Raw genomic sequence first — 19,855 nt, forward strand, 5'->3', positions numbered from 1 at the left:
AACAGCAGCTGATAGTTGAAATGGACCATAATGCTAGCAAGAGACAGGAAACAAAGATATTCTGTAGAGTTCAGAATCACAATCTTAAACTTGCATACCGATACATTTCATGGAAGAAGGGAATTATGCCCAATTCCTCAGACTATCTCTCCATTGCTCAGACCTTTCCAGAGACAGACTGGCGGCCTTGGCATAACCAGCCATAGTCAGGATATAGGTAGCACCAGACACCATTTCATCTTCCCAAACTCACCCAGATACACAGAAGACTTGATTTCCATGTCAGATATGGAGGAATAGAGAAATTCAGGTAAGAGGAGAGCGGAGTGGCACACTTAGGGCTTAATTCACAGGAGTGTTTTATAATGACAAAAACCTTATGGAAAACGCTCTCGGAATCAAGCCCTTAGTATTTCATGAGAGGACAGGAGAGGAAATGAGGGCACTCCCAAACAGAGAATTAATGAATCAAGATAGGAAAATGAGTTAAGGGAACAAGAATTAAAGCACATGATCCAACAGTGAGACCATTTAGCCCGTTTGTCTGAATTTGAGGGACAGAAGCAAAAGGGCATTTTAAAGAGCCCTATTTAAGCCAATTATCATGAGGTTACCCTAGAACCACTAAGTCATTGGTGAAATACTGATTCAGAGTGACAATAGGAAGTCATACCATACTACACAACTACTCAGAAAAAGATTTTCAGCCCATAACAGAGAAGACCAAAAGAAAAGAGAGCAAAGAGACATCCTTAAAGTCATTATGGCAGGGGGCAAGTATGCAAATTGTGAAGGGTATTCAAGTAGTGGCTCTGACTCTGATGAGGGAAGTTGGACTCAAGGAAGGAAACATAGAAAAAGAAAACCATAAACAGATGTAAGACTACTGACCATAAAAATGCAAACTATTCTGTTTGGAAACACTGAGTAGGCCTAGTACAAACAGATGATGGTATCAGTTGAATTCCTAAAATAGATGTTCTATCCAGACTTTTCTAGTTACTTTGCTGGGCAGGAAGATCAACATCATTACAAATTGTACTCTTACAAGGCAGCCATTTTGAAATACCTTTCTACTCACAGAAATCCACCAAAAGGCCACAAGGCAGACTATAACTTAATGAGTGAATATCCTAATACGTTTGCTCAAGAACTCAAGCGTGCTTTTGCCCAAATTTCTCAATAGGTCGATACTGAAAGTCGAGATTTCAAAATTACATTCTTCTACACCCTTCCAAAATGTGCAGACACTCAATTAGTGCATGATTGTGATGACTCAAGAACTCTCAAGTGGATTATCACACAGGGTTTGAGGATCTATGAAGTACAGAATCCAACAACTCTCAAAAAACAAAGAGAAGAGCACCAAATGTCTGCTACAGTGGCCACCAAAGTAGCTGAGATAAATGGCACTCCTCAGTTGGTCTTTGAGACAGGGGGCCAAAGACTAATTCTTCTGCTGTTAAGGATCCTAACAGGCAGAGAAGACCGTCTGTTCCAAATCAGCCTACTAGTCCTCGACCTGGCATACAAAATACTGAACAAACAAAGATTTATATCAGTCCTTGGCATTGAGGCATAGAAGCTATGGGCATACCCTGGGCCACAAAGATATTTCTCTTTCAGAGACAAATAGTTAGAATCCAGGAGTAGGTTCCAAGGTAAATCCAAATTAGAATTTCCCTAGAGAGAGAAGCCAGTCGCCACCTCCTATAATCAATCGACATGAAAATGACCCTCGTCTTCCTAGGCTGCAGGATAACAGATCCAGTATCAAGGCGAGTGGAGACCAAGCAATGCATACAGTAACAGTTATCAGAGTTACCAAAGGTACCCTCCTAGAAGAGATAGTTACCCTTATAGGGAAGAACAGAGCTATGACTAAAGACCAACCCTGCAGTCCTGAGAGTTGAGAAGAAGTGGCATAACTTGAGAACCAGGTTAAACAATTGACAGAGGACATTGGTCAAATCAGGAGATTCCCAATAGAGAAATCCTGATCCTAATGCTCAAAGAAACCTTAGGCAATGGGAGTTGACAGGTGAGGGTAGAGAATGACAAGAGGAAATTGCTCACAATACGCAAGTAGAAGAGAAAAGGTGGGACAGAAATGATCTGCCAAGTCTTAGAGAAAACTTTGTTTACCTCACATGAAAATACTCCAAGATATGTTGAAACATTGGCAAAGGCCAATGGTGAACCCTCTTTATTCCTCGAGATAAAATCAGATCAAAATAAAAGTGTGAATCTTAGTGAGGGGAAAAACAGGTGAAATTACATTTGAAAAAGGAGGAGAAATTTGTGGACATAGAATCAAGTAGATCCTCTTCCAAATAAAGCGGAAGACCTGAGTTAAGAGAAATACGTCAAAGCAAAAAAGAGATTAGTCAAGAAACCCACTAAGAACAAAACCCAAGAAGAACCAAATCCAATAATTTCAAAAGAGATAATAGAGCGTAAGGATTTTCCTTCCACTCCAGCTTTTTCTAGGTGTCAAAACCCAAATGACAGTGGTGATCTAGTACCCAGGAAAGAGGGGCGGGGGAGTTTCATGAGAGGACAAAGGCAGTGAATATGGCAAGGGAAATGTGCACAGGATCACACAGTGAATAGCTTTGAGTCAAACATGCACAGGAGAACAAAGACGCACGTACACTAAAGCCCAGGATGTGCAAGTAGAGTGGGATAACAATACAAATATATGAAAAGGGATGTTGGGTAAGCACTTAGAAGCTCCTTATGATTACAAAGAAAGTTGGCAAGCTCCTTCCTCACAATTGCTGTTACAGGTAGCGACAGTGCTAAGCCCACATACAGGGCAAGCAACGACAGGCTCTGTGAGCTAACACCCTTGATGGTATTGTATAAGGTACCTTAAAGACAATACCCACAAGGATGAGAAGTACCACCTGAAATGTCAGCAAAGTCCACGAACCCTGTTGATCAAACAGGGACCCAGAAGGACTATAACAGCATTGGGAGGATAACTTAATACATAAGACTCATGACAAGGAGCAAGTAGGACTAGTGATTACAGAATAGTGAGGAAAACATAGGCATTAACACAGGAGCTAGCTACAACAGCCCACCACACCTAATGATCAATAGGAAACAAATGGAGAAGTGAAAGGGAAAAACTGGAATAGATTCCAAGAGAAATTAAAGGAACAGGGAAAACAAAAATCCCAAATGCAAAACCTCCCCCTCCCCATCCAGGGCAAAAAGGAAAAATGCTAAATCTATAAACGGAGAGAGACTAAAGGATCAAGGTTTCACAGCAGAATAGGGCAAAGTCAAAGAAATATAGAACACAGTCAAACTGGGCTACATTGAAAAAGAAAAGCACTGGGAAGTGCTGCCTGCAAAACAGAGGAAGACCGAAAGGAAACCCAGGAAGCAGAAATCACTAATAAGCACATACAATATGAAATCCAGGCAAAAGGAACAAGAAAATAGAAACTAGGAACTAGACACTAAGCTAAGAACCAGGAAACAGTCACAAAAAGGAACACTGCATCAATGACCAGCACTGGACTGAAGCAAACTGAGGCTTTTAAAGCTGCTTAACGAGCACATGCCTCAGGTGTGCTGCTTGCTGCACCTGCCAGCCACAGGTGTTGCTTACCCCACCCAACCTCGGCCTGTAAGGTTGCAGATGAAGTAGTGGGCCAGGCCTTCTGGGAAGCATAGTCTTTCAATTAAAGCAGCATGCTGGTTGCCAAAAACCTGGAATGGATCCGGAAGCGAAATAGCATGGAAAATAAGGATTTAGCGCTCTAAGGTTCGGAAGGAAAGTCCAGCAAGTATTGAACCACAAATCATGCCCCCAAGAGGTGGGAACGGGAGCGAATCGTGACAGGGAGTCCCTGTGCCAATGATGACCTCAAAGTGCATTTTTAGCACTATGGAGTCCTTGACCAACCTAGATGAACTTGACCCTGAGGAGAATGCCCACAAGGCTCCTGCCCAAGATCAAACAAATATAAACAGAATCCATTCACAATCATCCACTAGCTCACACTTACTCTGTACGTTGGAGATGAAAGTTGGCAGGTGTTTTGTGCCTATCAAAGAACAGTGTAATGTATGGGTCTTATAGATTCAAGATCTCAGACGACCTTGATCTTGATAAATACTTTTAACTTAGAACCAAGGAAGAGAGGGAAATCATTGTATTACCCTCAACCCCCTTATAGGGGAGTTGCATACATTTGGTGGAAAGGAGATCCCAGCAGATGGGGTTACTGAAGTAGAAATTTACATAGGTCGACATTTACTCACCAATACGGTGATAGTCATGGTTCCACAAAGCACATATGTTTTACTGGGAAATTATTAGGTCTTCTTCTTTGATTTATTGCACGAGCCAGGTTCTCTTCACCCAAACTTGCTTGCCGATCAAATTAAATAGAATTGTCAGTTCTATTGGTTTGAAAGACATCCGTTGTTCGATTGAAAAACATCTAGATCGAGTGGAGATTAATTTCCATAACGGTAAAGTCAGAGACATCACTATCATATCTGTGAAAGAACAAGATGATAGTGAAGGGACTACCATAGTAACTTTTGAGAATAAACCACCCTCCAAATAATGAAGGTTTTTCCACTTTTCGACAACTGGCCTCAAATTAAGCTCATCAAATCAGCAGTTTATCTACCGTACAAAGGAAAGAAGAACTCCTATTCTTCCCAATTTAAGTGAACGCAAGGATCCGTTCTCTCCAAAATGTGCTTAACTCAAGAAAGAAGCTTCATGAACGAAAGATTGTATAGGCATTACAGAAGGACCAGAACATGTCCACATTTATTCTGATAGATAAATGGGGATCTGGACTTGATGCAATGGATTCAAAGCATCCAATTAGTAACAGGTGGATGCTGTAAATCGCAATCGGAAACAGAAAGATAAATCCTTATTCTTGTGATGGAAGGGATGTATTTTCGGATATTTATAATCAGCAATGACATACTACATCAATTTGTAATTAAGTTTGATCTTAATAACAACAACTTGGGCTGAGAATTGCAGCAAAACCCATGTATGTCAATGATCACAAAACAGGCATTTAGGTCAGCCCATGTGCTACTTTCTGGTGTTGAAGTTCAAGTCAAAGAAGAAACACTCGACTATGCACTTTGCCAATTAATATCAGAAAAAGGACAAACCTTGTTTAATGAAGGAGTTTTTATTATTTTAAATAATATTTTTCAGCAACAGGGTTTGTCTCTACACCCAACTACATCAAAGATTATAGTATTCCTATATTGGTTGACAATAATGATGCCCAAAGCGTAATTTTAACCCAATATATCCATTGGAATGGAAGTGTCAAACAGAGCAATTTGCACCGTCAACCCAACCACGGAAGCCACATGTCCACTCCCCTCCCACCTTGGTTGGCAGGAGATGCCTATATGAAATACACATATGCCTATTTGTCTCGGGAGGATAGCTCAGGGGCAACGTGCTCGCCTTGGAAGCAAGAGGACATGGAGCAACAGACCGTTGATCCCCGGGTCCACGCTTAGAAACCTCTGGGTATTAAGCGCGTTATAAATAACCTATCATATCACAGGCCACCTCAATGCAACCAATGGGAGGAAAGGCGGTTAGGTAGAGGTTGTGGATAGGTACAGGGAGTTAGGGTGACTTGAAAGAGGTTTAGGGAGAGGTAATGGATAGGAAGGGGGAGCAAGTGGGAAGTACCTACACAGTAACTAATCGCCACACCTTTCCAGAACTTCACACTTTAATAAGCTTCTCCAACACCCTGACATACACTGTTTGTATCACTGAACACCTGACGCATCTATTCTGCCTACTCATGAACGCATACTATGCATATTCATTTCCCGAACATTTATCTATGACTTAGTGCATCCTTTTTTTGGCACTGCACCACCTCCTGACACAGAACATTCTTTCATTCCCCAACACATATTTTGCATACTCATGCTTTATTCCAAGCTGTACCTTTAAGACATTTTCATCTTGAACACTGTATTCAGTTCCACACACTCTGGCTATTGGTCAGCACACGTTCGTAGCAGTTCAATAAACACGCAATGAAACAGAAAAGTAGGCTGTAAACGTTTTCCCTCGAACAAAATCTCTGCTAATCCTAAAATGAAATTAACTTATTGGAGGCCCTAGAACGTGTGCACTACAGATTTTCAAATAGGAATAATAATGTCGGAGGTATTTTTATAGTTGGAGACAAACGTACAGCATTCTGACTAAATTAGGGCACACGCGCCCCCTTTTGAGAAAAGAATAGTATCTTAGGCCATTTTATATTTTGCAGTAACATAGTATGCAGAGCCACTTCCATTTTCCACTGCCTCTAGTAACAGGCACAATTCAGGAATCTTGTCACAAGTTAGTTCCCACTCCTGGGCTCCTAACTGGCTCATCCCATCAGCAAACACGCCCCCCACCCCCCAGCATTCTCTCATATTTCTTGGGTTGACGACAGTTTTGGAAATTGTTGCAGCCGGTAACACTTATCCCATGTAACAGCTTACATCCCATTTCATAGGTAACTAGCTTTAGTCCGAGACCTCACAAATAAAGTAGGTCACATGGAACAAGGCATAACAGGAGAAGGAAATACTTACAGTATCATTGGTTTAGGAGTATAGATAATATTTGCATTTGCTGATACACATAAATAAAGGTCCATGAGCAGGAAGGAGAATACAGTCAAAATGAAGCATATTTCTTGAGAAGCTGATCTGGGGGCGGTGGGGAAGAACATTTGGTAGACCTGAAACAACTATTTATGAATAAGGACCAAAACAAGGCTTAGATCTGGAAACAAGCCTTAGATCACCACAAGGATCAACCCAATTAAAAGCAATCGGTGCGATGGGAAAGCTTGAATCTAGGCCATGTGGAAGATGGGCACAGATCCACAATTGGCCACATTACGGATGCAGGTATACTGCCAGGGTGAAACGCATTCTTGCCTTCAATCCAAGGATGAACCTAGGGGCCCTGTCACTCATAACAAGTAGAATTAAATGCTTCAACAGCTAATACAAATATTACTACCAGGAAATACGGAAGATCCCTTTTTAATGAACAATTAAAATTGTGCTTCCATCAGGAATGTGCTTAATGCAGGATAAAAGATACAGCCCAATGATTGTCACATCGTTAAAGAATTTCAAGAAGTGGATAGGCAGCATATAAGCCTAGAAGCAAAAAGAACAATAATGCAGAACAAACACAGAGATTGCCATCTGAATGTGAAGAATCAGCAGTGTCCAACATTGTTAGAAGTAGCCTTAGAGGTGCGTCAGGATCAGGATACAAACTATGAACAAGAATAACCTAGTGGCACAGTTGTAGAGCAGAAGCCAGAAATGACTTGAACAAAAGATTTGAGTACAACTGTGTCAGTTAATTCTGTCACAATCACCCTGCTCAAAGGACAGCATACTAGTTTAAGTATGGTTTATAAAATGCTTGGTATGATCAACAATGAGACATTTTCAATAGATTACTCAAATGTAACTCCATTCTCTGTGTGGATGGAAGGGATGCTGGCACTGAAATGTGGGAGGATCCTAGAGATTTGCAGCAGGATGCTGCTCGCCCTCTGAGACTGCTGACTAGAGCTGACGGTGAAGCCTCGGCTGAAGCAGCAGGGCACCTTGACAGACATCAACATCATGGCGCTCATCACAGAAGAATCACATAAAGGACCAGATTCAGATGTGGATGATCCTGATGATGCAAGCTCTCCAGAAGTGAATTTACCATAGGGCTCCTGAGACGACGTAGTCAGCTCAATTGTATGGAAGAAGGCAGCACCTGCCAGCATTTGAAGGCATGGACCCACCTTTGATGTCCTTCACATTTGCTGGCTGTCAGTGTGGCAAGGAGAATCTGGTTCACTGGATGTAAGGGAGTGCAAGGGTCATTCAGCAGGTTCTGATAGTCCTCGGCTAGTTAATACAGATATGTAACAAACGTATATGTAACAAGAGTGTCTTACTGTCAAAGAAGACCAGGTGCTCAAAGACTATATTGACAAAGTTATCTTGTCTGGTTTCATCCGCCCTTCGAAGTCCCCTGCTGCCTCTCCCCTGTTCTTCGTGCCTAAAAAGGAAGGGGACCCGAGACCATGCATTGACTGTAGAGCTGTGATTGCCATAACGGTAAAGAGCCAGCACCCTTTGCCACTCATCTCTGTTCTCTTAGACCAATTGGGCGCCTCAGCTATATTCACCAAGCTGGATTTACGTGGGGCCTTTAACCTAGTCCGCATCAGAGACAGGGATGAGCGGAAAACCACATTCAAGACTCGTTACGGTTAATACGAATACCTTGTGATGCCGTTTGGCTACTTTCCAGTATTTCGTAAACAACGTCTTCTGTGATATTCTGAACCAGTACATTGTCATCTATCTAGGTGACATCCTGATAATTCTCCTTCCTACAATCTACATACCATACATGTCCGTTCTGTTCTTCAACGACTGAGAGAAAACCACTTGTTCGTCAAAGCTAAGAAATGTGTGTTCAATGCAACTGATGTCAAATTCCTGCGGTATGAGCGGACTAATAGTGGTGTTAGGATTAACCATTCTAAGGATAAAGCAGTGCTTAACTGGCATGCGCCTAATTCGACAAAGTCTTTGCAGTCCTTTCTTGGTTTCGCCAAACATTTACCACTGATTCGTACACTCTTATTCTTCGGTTGCTGTGCCTTTGATGGCCCTTACCAGCTCCAAGTCACCTTTTTGCTGAAACGCCAGTGCACAGGGGGCCTTCGATGCTCTCAAATCGGCCTTTACTTCTACTCCAGTGCTGCAACATCCTAAACCCGACCATTTCTTTGCTCAGGCCGATGCTTCCAGCATTGCGGTTGGGGCCATCCTCTCCCAGCAGTGTTCTGATAATGGTGGCATCCATACAGTCACCTTCTATTTCCGCAAACTCACCCCCTATGAACAAAACTACATGGTTACTGAACACAAACTCTTGGCGGTTAAAGATGCATTCACCGAGTGGAGGCACCACCTGTTGGGTGCTCGACACACTGTTACTGTCTTTTCAGATCATCGCAACCTTCTGGTCTTCAAGACTATGAAATGTGCATCTGCCAGGCAGGCATGTTGGCACTCATTTCCCCAATTCAACTTTACCAGCATTTTTCAGCCCCCTTGTCTACATACCAAGGCAGATGCCTTTTCCTGTCTGAATGGGGACCCACCTTCGGTACACGCAGATTGTCCTCTTGTTCTACCCAATTTGGTCATTTGTGGATGTACTCTGCAACTGACGCTCAGGAAGTTAATCCAAGACTGTATTTCTCTCGCACCATCTGAAAGCCAGGAATTGAACCTGGGTGTCATCAATTGTTTGCCATATATACAGTGGAGGATCTATATTCCCTTCCTCCATCCTGACATTTGAAGTAAATAAAACTTTTCCTAGAAAGTCGAATCCATTGTCTGTGGCTTACTGCATGGTGCCTTCACAGGTGATCTGAACACCTATTGGAATGGAACACTGAAAGGGCCATTCTGGTGACATAAGGAAGAAACAAGCTATGAATAATCAGGCAGCCAACTAGACAGCACCACAAAGTATTGAGGCACAAATTACAGTGTTCTATGGACCAATATTCATTTTTTTGTTCTGGTACTAGATCCTGCAGCACAGCCAGACTAGAGAGAGTTTCAATGAGGTATTGTTACCCTGAAACACAAATAAGGACATTGTTATGAAGCAGGGGGCTACCTTGGGCCATGGTTTGTGCTGAATTAACAGCTAATGGGTATCCTCTTGCCAACTCTGAGCTGGATAAATCATGAACTTAGCTCTTCACTACTTCCAGTGCAGAAGGTAACAATAAGGCTTTCAGTAAAGCAGAAACAAAGACCATTACATAGAAGAGTACCAGCTCTCTTCGGGTAGCCACACTGTTTCCACAGTAAGCCAAAGCTGTGAACAAGACTATGGGCCTAGTGGCAATCAATGTAAATCATGGGCAGCATTAGGCCCCACTACAGTTACCTGGTATCCTTGAACCAAGGAATCTGCTTTTTCTTCTAAGTGCAGTTGTCACCACTGCAACTGGAGAATGTGTCAAACCTGCAATCACAGGATCTAATGCAGTATTGTCATAGGCAATAGGGTGGTGCTCATCGCAATGTATGTGAGTCAGCACTCCCAAAGCAAACTTCACAATCATCACAATATACAGTGAAAGATTTCAAATAATTCACTTAACCTAGGACCGGGGCCTTTGCCAATTCTTGCTTCATTTCAATAAAAGCTTCTTCAGCCTCAGGAAACCATGGACGAGGTAAATCAAGAGTGAGGTTCTGTTTTTTCAAAATAAGCAGCTGTTACAAGAAATCTCACTTTCTTTCAAGTTTGGGTTTGCAATTTGCAGAATCACATTAATTTGATCTTTCGACAAGTATCTCTCCCCAGTGTAGATATCATGACTAAGGTAATGGATTCTGGTCTGACAATTGAGGCGGTTCCCTAGAGGCATTATGTCCTTTTAAGGCAAACACCGTCAGCAAAACAAGATAATCCTGTTTGCAAGTTTCAAATCCTGGGGATGCAATAAAAGGTATTCAACACACTACATCAAAAAAGACGCCACCTTTAAAAAGTAGTAAATCAAGATGTCTATGTGAAACCTGAGAGAAGCGTGTCAGACTTTCCACATCACCTGTAGTAAACTAGTAAATTGTCATTGCAAGGATTTATACGGAAAATCAAATATTGACTGGCAGGATGTCCAGATATAGAAAAGAATGCAGAGCATAGATCTTCTGCAAAATGTGTTGCAGTTGCTGGAATGTAAGATTAAATGGTTGCACGATTAGGTTATGAAGGTAAAAGAGGTAAGAACCACTCCATTGACAGTTCAGGGATCTTGTAAAAATCAGTACATTCCTTTCCAAGGTTTTTTCTTACATGTACAATGGGATTTTTGCAAGGACCACAGGTTGGTACAATAATTCCTTGCTTAAGCATCAGCTCAATGACAGGTGTTTTACCCTATTGCGCTTTCTTTGAAATGGGGTATAGAGGGATCCACAGAAGATGTTCGGAGTGATGCATGTTGGTTCTACATTCAATATTCGTGCAGCTTTGCTTGCATGCATTAACTGTAATTGTGGAAGAACTCGTTGAACAATCTCTGTTGAAATGAGGTACCGTCTCCTTTTTTAATTCGGAAACTCTCACAACACAGCCCAGAAATTCCAGTTACCTATGCATGGGAACATCTAAATAAATGCTGTCGGGATAGTGCAACCAATTTTACACAATAGATCCAATCCTAATAAATTCACTGGTTGGAACGGCTCAATATAAATGCATGTAGTTCAGAGTTTAGACAAAGTAACAGTCTGAGTGAGTGAACGGATGAGGTATCAGTTGACCTGCAATACCCACAGGCATTCATCACCTTGACAGAACACAGAACATGAGGAAAATGAGAGGCTGTCAATGTTACGCATGATGATCCAGTAGCGACCAGATAAGAAAGATTCTTCCCACTAACACCACAATTTAAAAGAGAGAGCAGAATCAAGTGCAATCAATAGTGCAATCATATTACTGGCCGTCCTATTGTGTTTCTGTTCCAGACATTGTTGCTTGATTTGTACCTCCACCCTCATTAGGACCTCCCTAGGTCCCAGTATTTCTTGTTCTGTGGTCTACTACCTGTTCCCCTCTCCGTTTGTGTCCCCTGTGTGCCTCCCTCCTGTCTGCCCTTTGCATGCGACACCCCCCCACCCCGGCTTGGCGGGGGCACCCCTACTTTCCACCCCATACCCTCTATGGTGCTCTCGGTCTCCCCTATCTTCTCTAACTGCTATTCCATCAATTATCCTATCCCTCTCACCAAGACTGGCAGGAAGAAGCTAAAAAGGAATTCCTGGTCTCCAGCCCAGGCCTCCCCATCGCTGATACCTACACATGCGCTTCCTCCAGACAGACCCTTACCAACATCCTCCATCGTTCCCTCTTTAGGCCTATGGATCCCCATATGGTCTCTGTTTGCTCTCCTTTTTCCTCCTCTTCCATTAATGGTGGCACCCGGTGGGAGGCCCTCCTGGCCCCCTTCCACTCCTCTAAGATCCTCATTAATATCTACTTAAATGGTACCGTCTTGATCGAAAGCCCTCAGGCCAATCTCCTCCTTTTCGATAGACGCTTCCCGTGCCTTATCAACTTCCTTTCTTCTCCTTCTATTCCTACTTACCCCTCTTTGGCTCCAGTGCTGCCTCCTTTCTCCACCATCTGTCTAGCACCCACAGTTGCTTCTTTGGCCAAGCTGTTGCCTCCTTCCTGTGCCATCCTCCTCCGCTTCCTTGGCTGCCCTGTTGCCTCCTCCCTTAGCCACCTCTCTGACACTTCTTCCTCTGACTACGCTGCCATTGCTTCCTTCCTTCTCTGTCCATTCTCGGGCACCTCAAACACCTCCGCAGGCATACCTAATGCCTGTACCCCTCTTAGTGGGGTACAGCTGTGTTCTAAAGACAGTGGAGAGGTTCATGGGGGTGTGTAGGTATGTGTGCAGCTAGGCTGAAATTAATTGAGGGGTATAGCTGCATTCTGTGGTTTGTTGGTGTGGGGGAGAGAGTGAGCATATTGATGTGTTTTAGTGTCTGTGCCGATTGGTGGGAGAACCCTATTCCAGATTACCTTCCAGTGCCCGCTGAGCTGACCATATCTATTCTAGATGTCCGTAGCATTGGTTAGTACTGAATATATAGGTATAATCCTTCTTATAAATTCACTTACAAATTACACTTCCCTGTACACATTGCCTTTAGGCATCCCTTTGAGAAATCTATACATTCTTCCTCCACACCACACGATATATCATACATCATATGTTACCGTGCGTTCGGCCGTCCACCACATTGCAACTAGCAACACACTGTAGAGAAATTGGAACAGTGCGGTTACTTTCTCTATAGGCCTAGTGGTCGATGGCGGGGGAAAACAAATCAGAAGTAATCCATGATACACCTTTGGCATCATAGCTTTCACTAGCAAGACTTGTTCACTGTTGCAATCTTTGGCAACCACTTAACTGCAGCAATGCCAACGGTTACTGTATCACAGAATCTCAAGCTATTTGTTCTGTACTCGTTGCATAAGAATGGTTGTCGACAAAGCACTGTAATCTCGCTTTTTCTGGCATTCCTGACACAGGAGCCAAGTCACTTTAAAGCAGAGTTTGAGGCACTGCAGAGGACCTTAGGGAGCCCATGGCAAATGCAGCTGCAACCACCAGGACCATTAAATGTTGTCACTACCTCTATCACTGGCTGGAGATCTCCCACTAAGCCACTACTTCATTTAGACCAGGCATAGATCGGTGCCCTATGTGCTCAATGCAGCAACATAACAGGTCAAAGTACTGAAGAAAACTTGTATGATATAATAGTTTATTTATATAGCGCCTATACACAATGTGTTTCAAAGTGCTTCAAGGCAAGGAAGGGAACAAGGGAAAATACAATGACATTCTTACAGGCCATGAACAGTAAGGATGTGCAATTAACTATCCTACTTGGCCTGACGACATTTCAGATAGTGCAAGAGCTAAGACATAGATAAGGAAGGGAGGGGGATTGCGAAGGAAATGGAAACAGACAGAGGACTACCGTACTAGGCCTGACGACATTTCAGATCATGCTGGGGATAGGGTGGGGGACAAGTAAGGGGAGGGAGTAGGTGACAGGCGAGGTTGCCATCATACTAGGTCTAGTGCCAATTCTGATAGAGTAAGTGCATAGAAGAAAGTAAGGGGAGGAGGGAAGGAGATGGGAAAAGTGAGAAGACGAGATAACAGAGTAAGCAGTCAAAAAGAGTAGAGAAGCAAGAGGGGAGATGAATACAATTGCAGAAGTCTGTAGTAACACATAATGTTGCAAGCCAGGATACAAGATGAAGATGGGAACAGCATGATTCAGAGCTGTTGGGGAGAATTCTCAATGTGTGCTAATTTCCCTTACCTTTTGAGACCCCAACAACTTTACTGGATTTCTGGATTAGATTTTTTTTACCTGGAAAGAGTGTGAGCCTTTTTTCCCACTCATGTATTTAGATGTGTGTTTTACTTTTGTGTTCTTTGATTATGGAGTTTTAAAAACCACTCCAAGGCATCATCTTTTTCTGTGTGCCACACAACACCTTCAGTGCAGTGGCACATGGTTGTCTTTCAGACTTCCCAAGGTTTAAATACCTTCTCTGGGGCTGACTACTGTCTCCCAGAGCATGTAAAATTAAATTGACTTTACTAGTCTCTTTAGATTTACTGACCCAACACACACCATCTTCCTATAGAGTGCTGGAGGCGCTCCCTAGCATCCCGAGTCAAAACACTCATGTAACAGTAAAATGTTACCCTTTCCTACTTTAAATGGCTGGTGGCAGTGGTTTAGATCAACTACCGTGATTTTTCCCTACCGCTAACAATGGTAGCTAAAAATCGGGTCAGCCATGTTTTCCAATATGGCACCCAAGACCCATCTGTAAAAACAGACTCTGGTAATCTTTTTTCGCCATTTCATTCAGGAAAGGTCCTTCTTGTGTCTCTGCGCGGCAAGCCAGGTTTGGTCCCTTTGTTCGTTGGCCTTTGGCAGGCTTCAGTGCTGAAGCCCTCCTCTGGCGTCTGAGTATCTGAGGTGGACAGGATGTAAGGGAGGTGCCCGACACTCCCTGTGCTTAGTCCCCTAAGAGACCTGAATGCACTCTGGCGTGATTGGCCGGCTGGCTGTGTCCGGCAAGGACAGCCACCGTGCTGTGTGAGTGACAGCCAGGCTGGAAGGAATGGGGGAAAACTGTTTAAAAGCAGGTGTCTGGGACTTGGAAAGCAGAGTCGACTACTGGAACAAAAGAACCCAAGAGGAGAGGAAGGAAGAGGACTGCTGCAACTCCTGGACGACCGGTGAAGCCCTGCTGCAGGTCCAAATTGCCTGAAACTCCGACGACAGAGAAGCCCTTCAAGGTTAACTTCTTCCCTTGAGTTTAGTGGGAACAACCAATTCACAAGCCACCTGGACACCGTCCCCATCTGGTCGAATTTTCATCAGAGTACTGTTGAAAACCGGATAGCCAGAGGGAAGCAAACCAGCTTGTGGAGGCACTTGCACCTTAAACCAACGTCTTGCTACAGCTTTTGGCATCTTCCCTGGGCAGTGCAGGAACCTCCCGATGTCCTCCTTGTCCCCACGACTGAAGCTCCGGAACAGCGACATCTGCTTGAACTGCCAGGAACAACTGCCTCAGCTACAGCTTTCTTCCTTGACAAGGTACTGTGCAAACGCGTTTCGGAAATCTTTTCGGCCATCGAGAAAGTGCGTGAAACTTTCCTTAACTATGAAGGCTTGTCCTTCCCTAAATATTTGTCAAACTTTTTGCCTAGCCAAATTCTTCTAATCTCCATGGCGAAGACTTATCCGTTACTTACCAGAACTGTGCTATCCTATACAAAAGACTCTGAACCATTGACTTTGGCCCAGGCCTATTGAGAAGAATTGCTGGTTGTGTTTAACTGAAACCCTTTTGGTGGTTGTGTTTAACTGAAACCCTTTGCCCTGCCTATGAATGTATTTGGGCTGTCTATTCTCATAACCTTGTCTTTTCCCTCTCTTATTAAGTATCTGAAGTGACATTTTGCTCCCACTTCATTTTGGAGCTAAACTTCATTTACTTACCAGTTGGATTTTTGTGGTGTATTAGTGTGTGTGATATTGAGTTGCTTGTGCTAGAGTAATGCTTTCTAACTGACTGAGTAAATGTATATTATTTTACCAAGAAACATTGAGTAAGTGTTTACTTGAATCACTGTATTGGTTGGTCCTTTGTGCAACTTGTTCTACTGCTCACTTAAACTCTTGAGATAACTCTGGCTGCTCAGCCATCGCTACCACGTTACTGTGTAGTACAGGCGTGTACCAAAGGTGAAATTGTGCTTACAATTGTAGTCCTAATTACCTGTAGTGTTCCCCAAGGGTACTCCAGGTGATTCTGCCTAACTACGGCCACCATGAGTACAAGATTCAAAGGAAGTTCAGCATGAGAGTTGAGAAAGGGTGACGCACCGTTAATCAATTAAGTCCATAAAAGTCAAATTCAGCATTGGCCACAAGACGGTGATGGACAAACCAGAATGTATCAGGACAGAGTCCTGCAGAAGTAGGCTGGATGGGTGGGGGGTGGTGGAGGGGGAGCAGGGTAGAAGAATCAAGCAAAACAGGCAACACCTGTGTGCAAGAAGGGTGGGGGGGCACAAGGGAACATCACGGGGGCCAAGAGTGGGTGGGGATGGCCTGCGGGGACAGAGGGAGTAAACACATGTTGGTGTATGCTTACCTACTGTCTGAGCAGGGGTTCGGGCCCTGGTTCCTCCTGGTCCGACCATGAATTGCCCTTTTCTTTGTCTGCCCTTCGCTTCGGACGCCTGGGCGAGAGACACCCCTGACCTAAGAGCAGGAAGAAAGAGGCAGGGCTAAGAAGATGGGCGGGGCTTGCTAAGTGGGGGAAAAAAGAGCGGCAACCAGGAAGACACCAGGTGGGCGGGACTTAGGTCAGATAACCTAGATCCACTCACATCTGCTCCCCATCTGTAAGTGGATGAAGTTCAGCAGTGCTGTTGGATGGGCCGGAGGCAGCATGCGACAACCAAGGGGCATTATATTTCTTTGAAAAGGAAATTATAACATATCTGCAGATAGCTGCATAATAACGTTTTAGGTGTTCATTATGAGCTTGACTGTAGGCTGCTGGTAGCACTTACCGTTTCCGCCGCCCAATATCCTGGTAATACCAGGATATTAGAGGTGGCGACCTGACGGGAACACTGAAGCACCAGCATGGTTGTTAATGGTGCCAGTACTTCAATGGAAAATCTGCCGGTGGGGGCATGAACTACCGGCAGGTCAGGCCTGCGGTTGCTCGCAGGCCCTACCGGCAGACTCGGAGTATGTCAGTCCGGAAAAGGTGCAGGTAACCATTGTTCACCGCACCTTTTTCCGGACAGGCATACTTGTAATGAGGGCCGTAATCCTAGAAGAAATGTCCTGTGCGACTATTACATCAAATAAGGCTTATTTACTCCTCAAGCTTTTTTGTGAGCCGCTCAAAACCAGCACACTCCCAGGTAGGGACACTTCTCAAATGCGGATCTTTGACTTTATTCTTGTTATAAATATTTTGCATAAAATAGGGGTGGCCAGAATGACTAAGACCAATGTCCTTACCTTATGGTATCATTGCCATAGCAGCCTATATCGCCAATGCCAAGATCATCGGCCATTATCAGCACAATATTAGGCTTGGCGGAGTGAACTGCGTGTGACCCATACTTCTGCAGACACAGAAACAGCACCACCATGAACTCTTTCAAGATCCTAAAATGTAAGGGAAAAAAAATGTCCAGTTGTAGATCAATTTAGTGAGTAAAAAAAACATGCTTAAATACAATCGTAGGATATAAAACGGATGTTTACTTTCAAAGCAAACTCATCAAAAATGCTGAAAAGCAAAACAAAACAGCTGATCTCAATTAACGCACATCATTTCCTTTGAAATAAGTACTGCGCAAACACGAGGGAACCTTCCTCAGGGCTTTTGCTTGGTTTAAATCAAATAATTTATGTTGCCATTATTTGCACTCTATAAACAAATCGAAAGGCCGCTAGGCTTAACAAATCTAATTGACATAACTTCGTGTCCGTGAAACGGTGGAAAAGTCACTTAAGTAAAGTGACTGGATTTTGGGTTTGACCAATTATACTCCTCCTTTGCTTATGCAGAGTAAGATTGGTCAACGAGCGATAAGGCCAATAAAGAAATGCTCACCAAGGAACCTAAAAGAGTTTGTGCCCAGTGGAGTAACTTAGCTGAAATTGGTGGAGGGGATTTACATCTAAATGAAAGCGGCCACTGCCAAATGAGTGGGACAAAATGGTGTGCCACAAAAGTTTGGACGGGGGGGAGGAGGGGTACAAATACTGTTGTCCCCCCCTAAAATTACTCCCATGTTTGGGCCTAATTAACATATCTTTGTGTGACAGGACATCTCCCCGGAACGTAAGCAGAAACAGCACCAAGCAATCAGTCCATTTCATTAGTCCATATGCATGGCCTCTGATGTTCCTATGCAGCCTATAGTCGAAGAGTCCAGCCGCTTCAAGGGAACAGGGGACACCTGCACTAGAGGTTCATCCCTTCCAAGTGCCGCGTTGAATGATGCCCGAGACACTTCTCGATCGGGTAGATCCTGCCCCTGAAAATATCGTGAAACGAAAAGTGCTTTTCATTCTCATCTGGTCTCTTTTGCCACCAAGGGCTACCTGGTCACAGCTAAACAATCAATTTCGCAGGCTCCGGGTCATCAATGGGCATTGCCTTGCAAACTTTTGGACCAGCACTATAAATTACTTTTCACATGCTCTACAATGCTAATCAGTGTAGTCTTCATTGTGTCTTTTGCTGTGGTGTCACCAATTCTTAGCTGATGTGCGTCTTCGGGATGTCCTGACCGGATGACAAACGTTGGATATGGGTCCTTACCATTTGACCAAATATCAGTTCCGACGTATCCGTCGATGGTGCCTTGCGGTGCAATGTAATAGTCTCTCAAAAGCTGGCACAGTCCCTGCAGCAGCCTGACTTTCCTCGGTGGCTTAGTTGAAGTGGCTTTGTGACAATGGCCATGAATCGTTCCACTAGGCCATTCGCCTGAGACCACAGTGGAGTGATTTTCTGTGATGCAAATTCATGCAGTGAGCAAATTATTGAAATTCTTTTCCACAGAAAGGAGGTCCATTATCCGTTTTGACAACTAGGGAAATCCCATTGCAGAGAATACCTATTCAAACGCCAGGATGATGCCAGCCTCTGAGGAGAAGGCACTACCTGAACATCAGGATATCTTCTGTATTGGTCTTGAACCTCTGGCAGATATTTGCCAGAAGGAAGTGGTTGTAAGAAATATGCTGCTGCTTCCCAAATGCCCATCTGCAAATGCGTCATTCCTGGTGGTTCAGGCCTGACTTGCCTCTAGGGCTCTGGCATGCTAGCCATGTTTTTAACATGGTCTCTGCCATTTTATTAAGGGTGGGAAACAACACGTTTGGGTGCATGAGCCATTTGGTGGCTACTATGCTGCAAAGGTCCTTGTGCGTAATATCTACCAGATTTGCCTCATGGAGATTGGGATGAAAATGCTCTCATTTCTTGGAAGCCTTTATCAGTTGGACAGGCTGCATACCACTGTAGTTTGGCTGCTTGCTCCCCTAGTTGTCACACGCTACTTCAGTCAATAGCTTCAGCATGGCATCCAACTGCAAGGCCATAATCAGGTCTTTCAGGACTGTGACCAGGCATTTGGCTTGACAAAAAACATAGTTGATGCATTCATCATCAATTAACCTTTTAACTGCCATGGGTTTTCCCCCCAGTGCCAAGGCCTTTTTGGGGATTTCAGTATTTCACCATGCAAAGCCTTCTAACATTTTCTCCTTCATTAACCCCTTAAGTGCCAAGGACGAGCTATGTCGTCCTAGTAATCTTGTGCCTGTGATGATAAATAATCAATAGGGTTGTGTTCTTTTCCTGGGCGAGGATTGATCTTGAAATTATATTCACAGAGATGGAAACCACACCTTGGGTGCATCTTGTGTGGTCCATAAAGAGTGCATTTTTTTCCTGGATAGGAACACATGATGAATGCTTGCAATCCCACTCAACTGACTGAGTTATTTGGAGTTGGAGTCCAAAGCATTAGACAAGCCAAAGCGTGCAGACCCCTTCTCTATAGTAATATCCCTTAACACGTACTCAAGAGTGTCC

At 43.8% G+C, this 19,855-nt stretch overlaps 1 protein-coding gene across 1 annotated transcript in view; it reads right to left on the reverse strand.

The window, feature by feature from the left end:
- LOC138526245 (arylsulfatase D-like) overlaps positions 1–19,855 on the reverse strand; it is a 567,118-nt gene that overhangs the window by 410,435 nt on the left and 136,828 nt on the right. The window contains exon 2 of the mRNA XM_069636738.1: positions 17,260–17,409. Within this exon, the coding sequence (XP_069492839.1) occupies positions 17,260–17,409 (150 nt within the window). The remainder of the gene's footprint in view (positions 1–17,259; positions 17,410–19,855) is intronic.

This window comes from Ambystoma mexicanum, chromosome 7p, assembly GCF_040938575.1.
Source record: "Ambystoma mexicanum isolate Mex_15411 chromosome 7p, UKY_AmexF1_1, whole genome shotgun sequence".
NCBI classification, from domain to species: Eukaryota; Metazoa; Chordata; class Amphibia; order Caudata; family Ambystomatidae; genus Ambystoma; species Ambystoma mexicanum.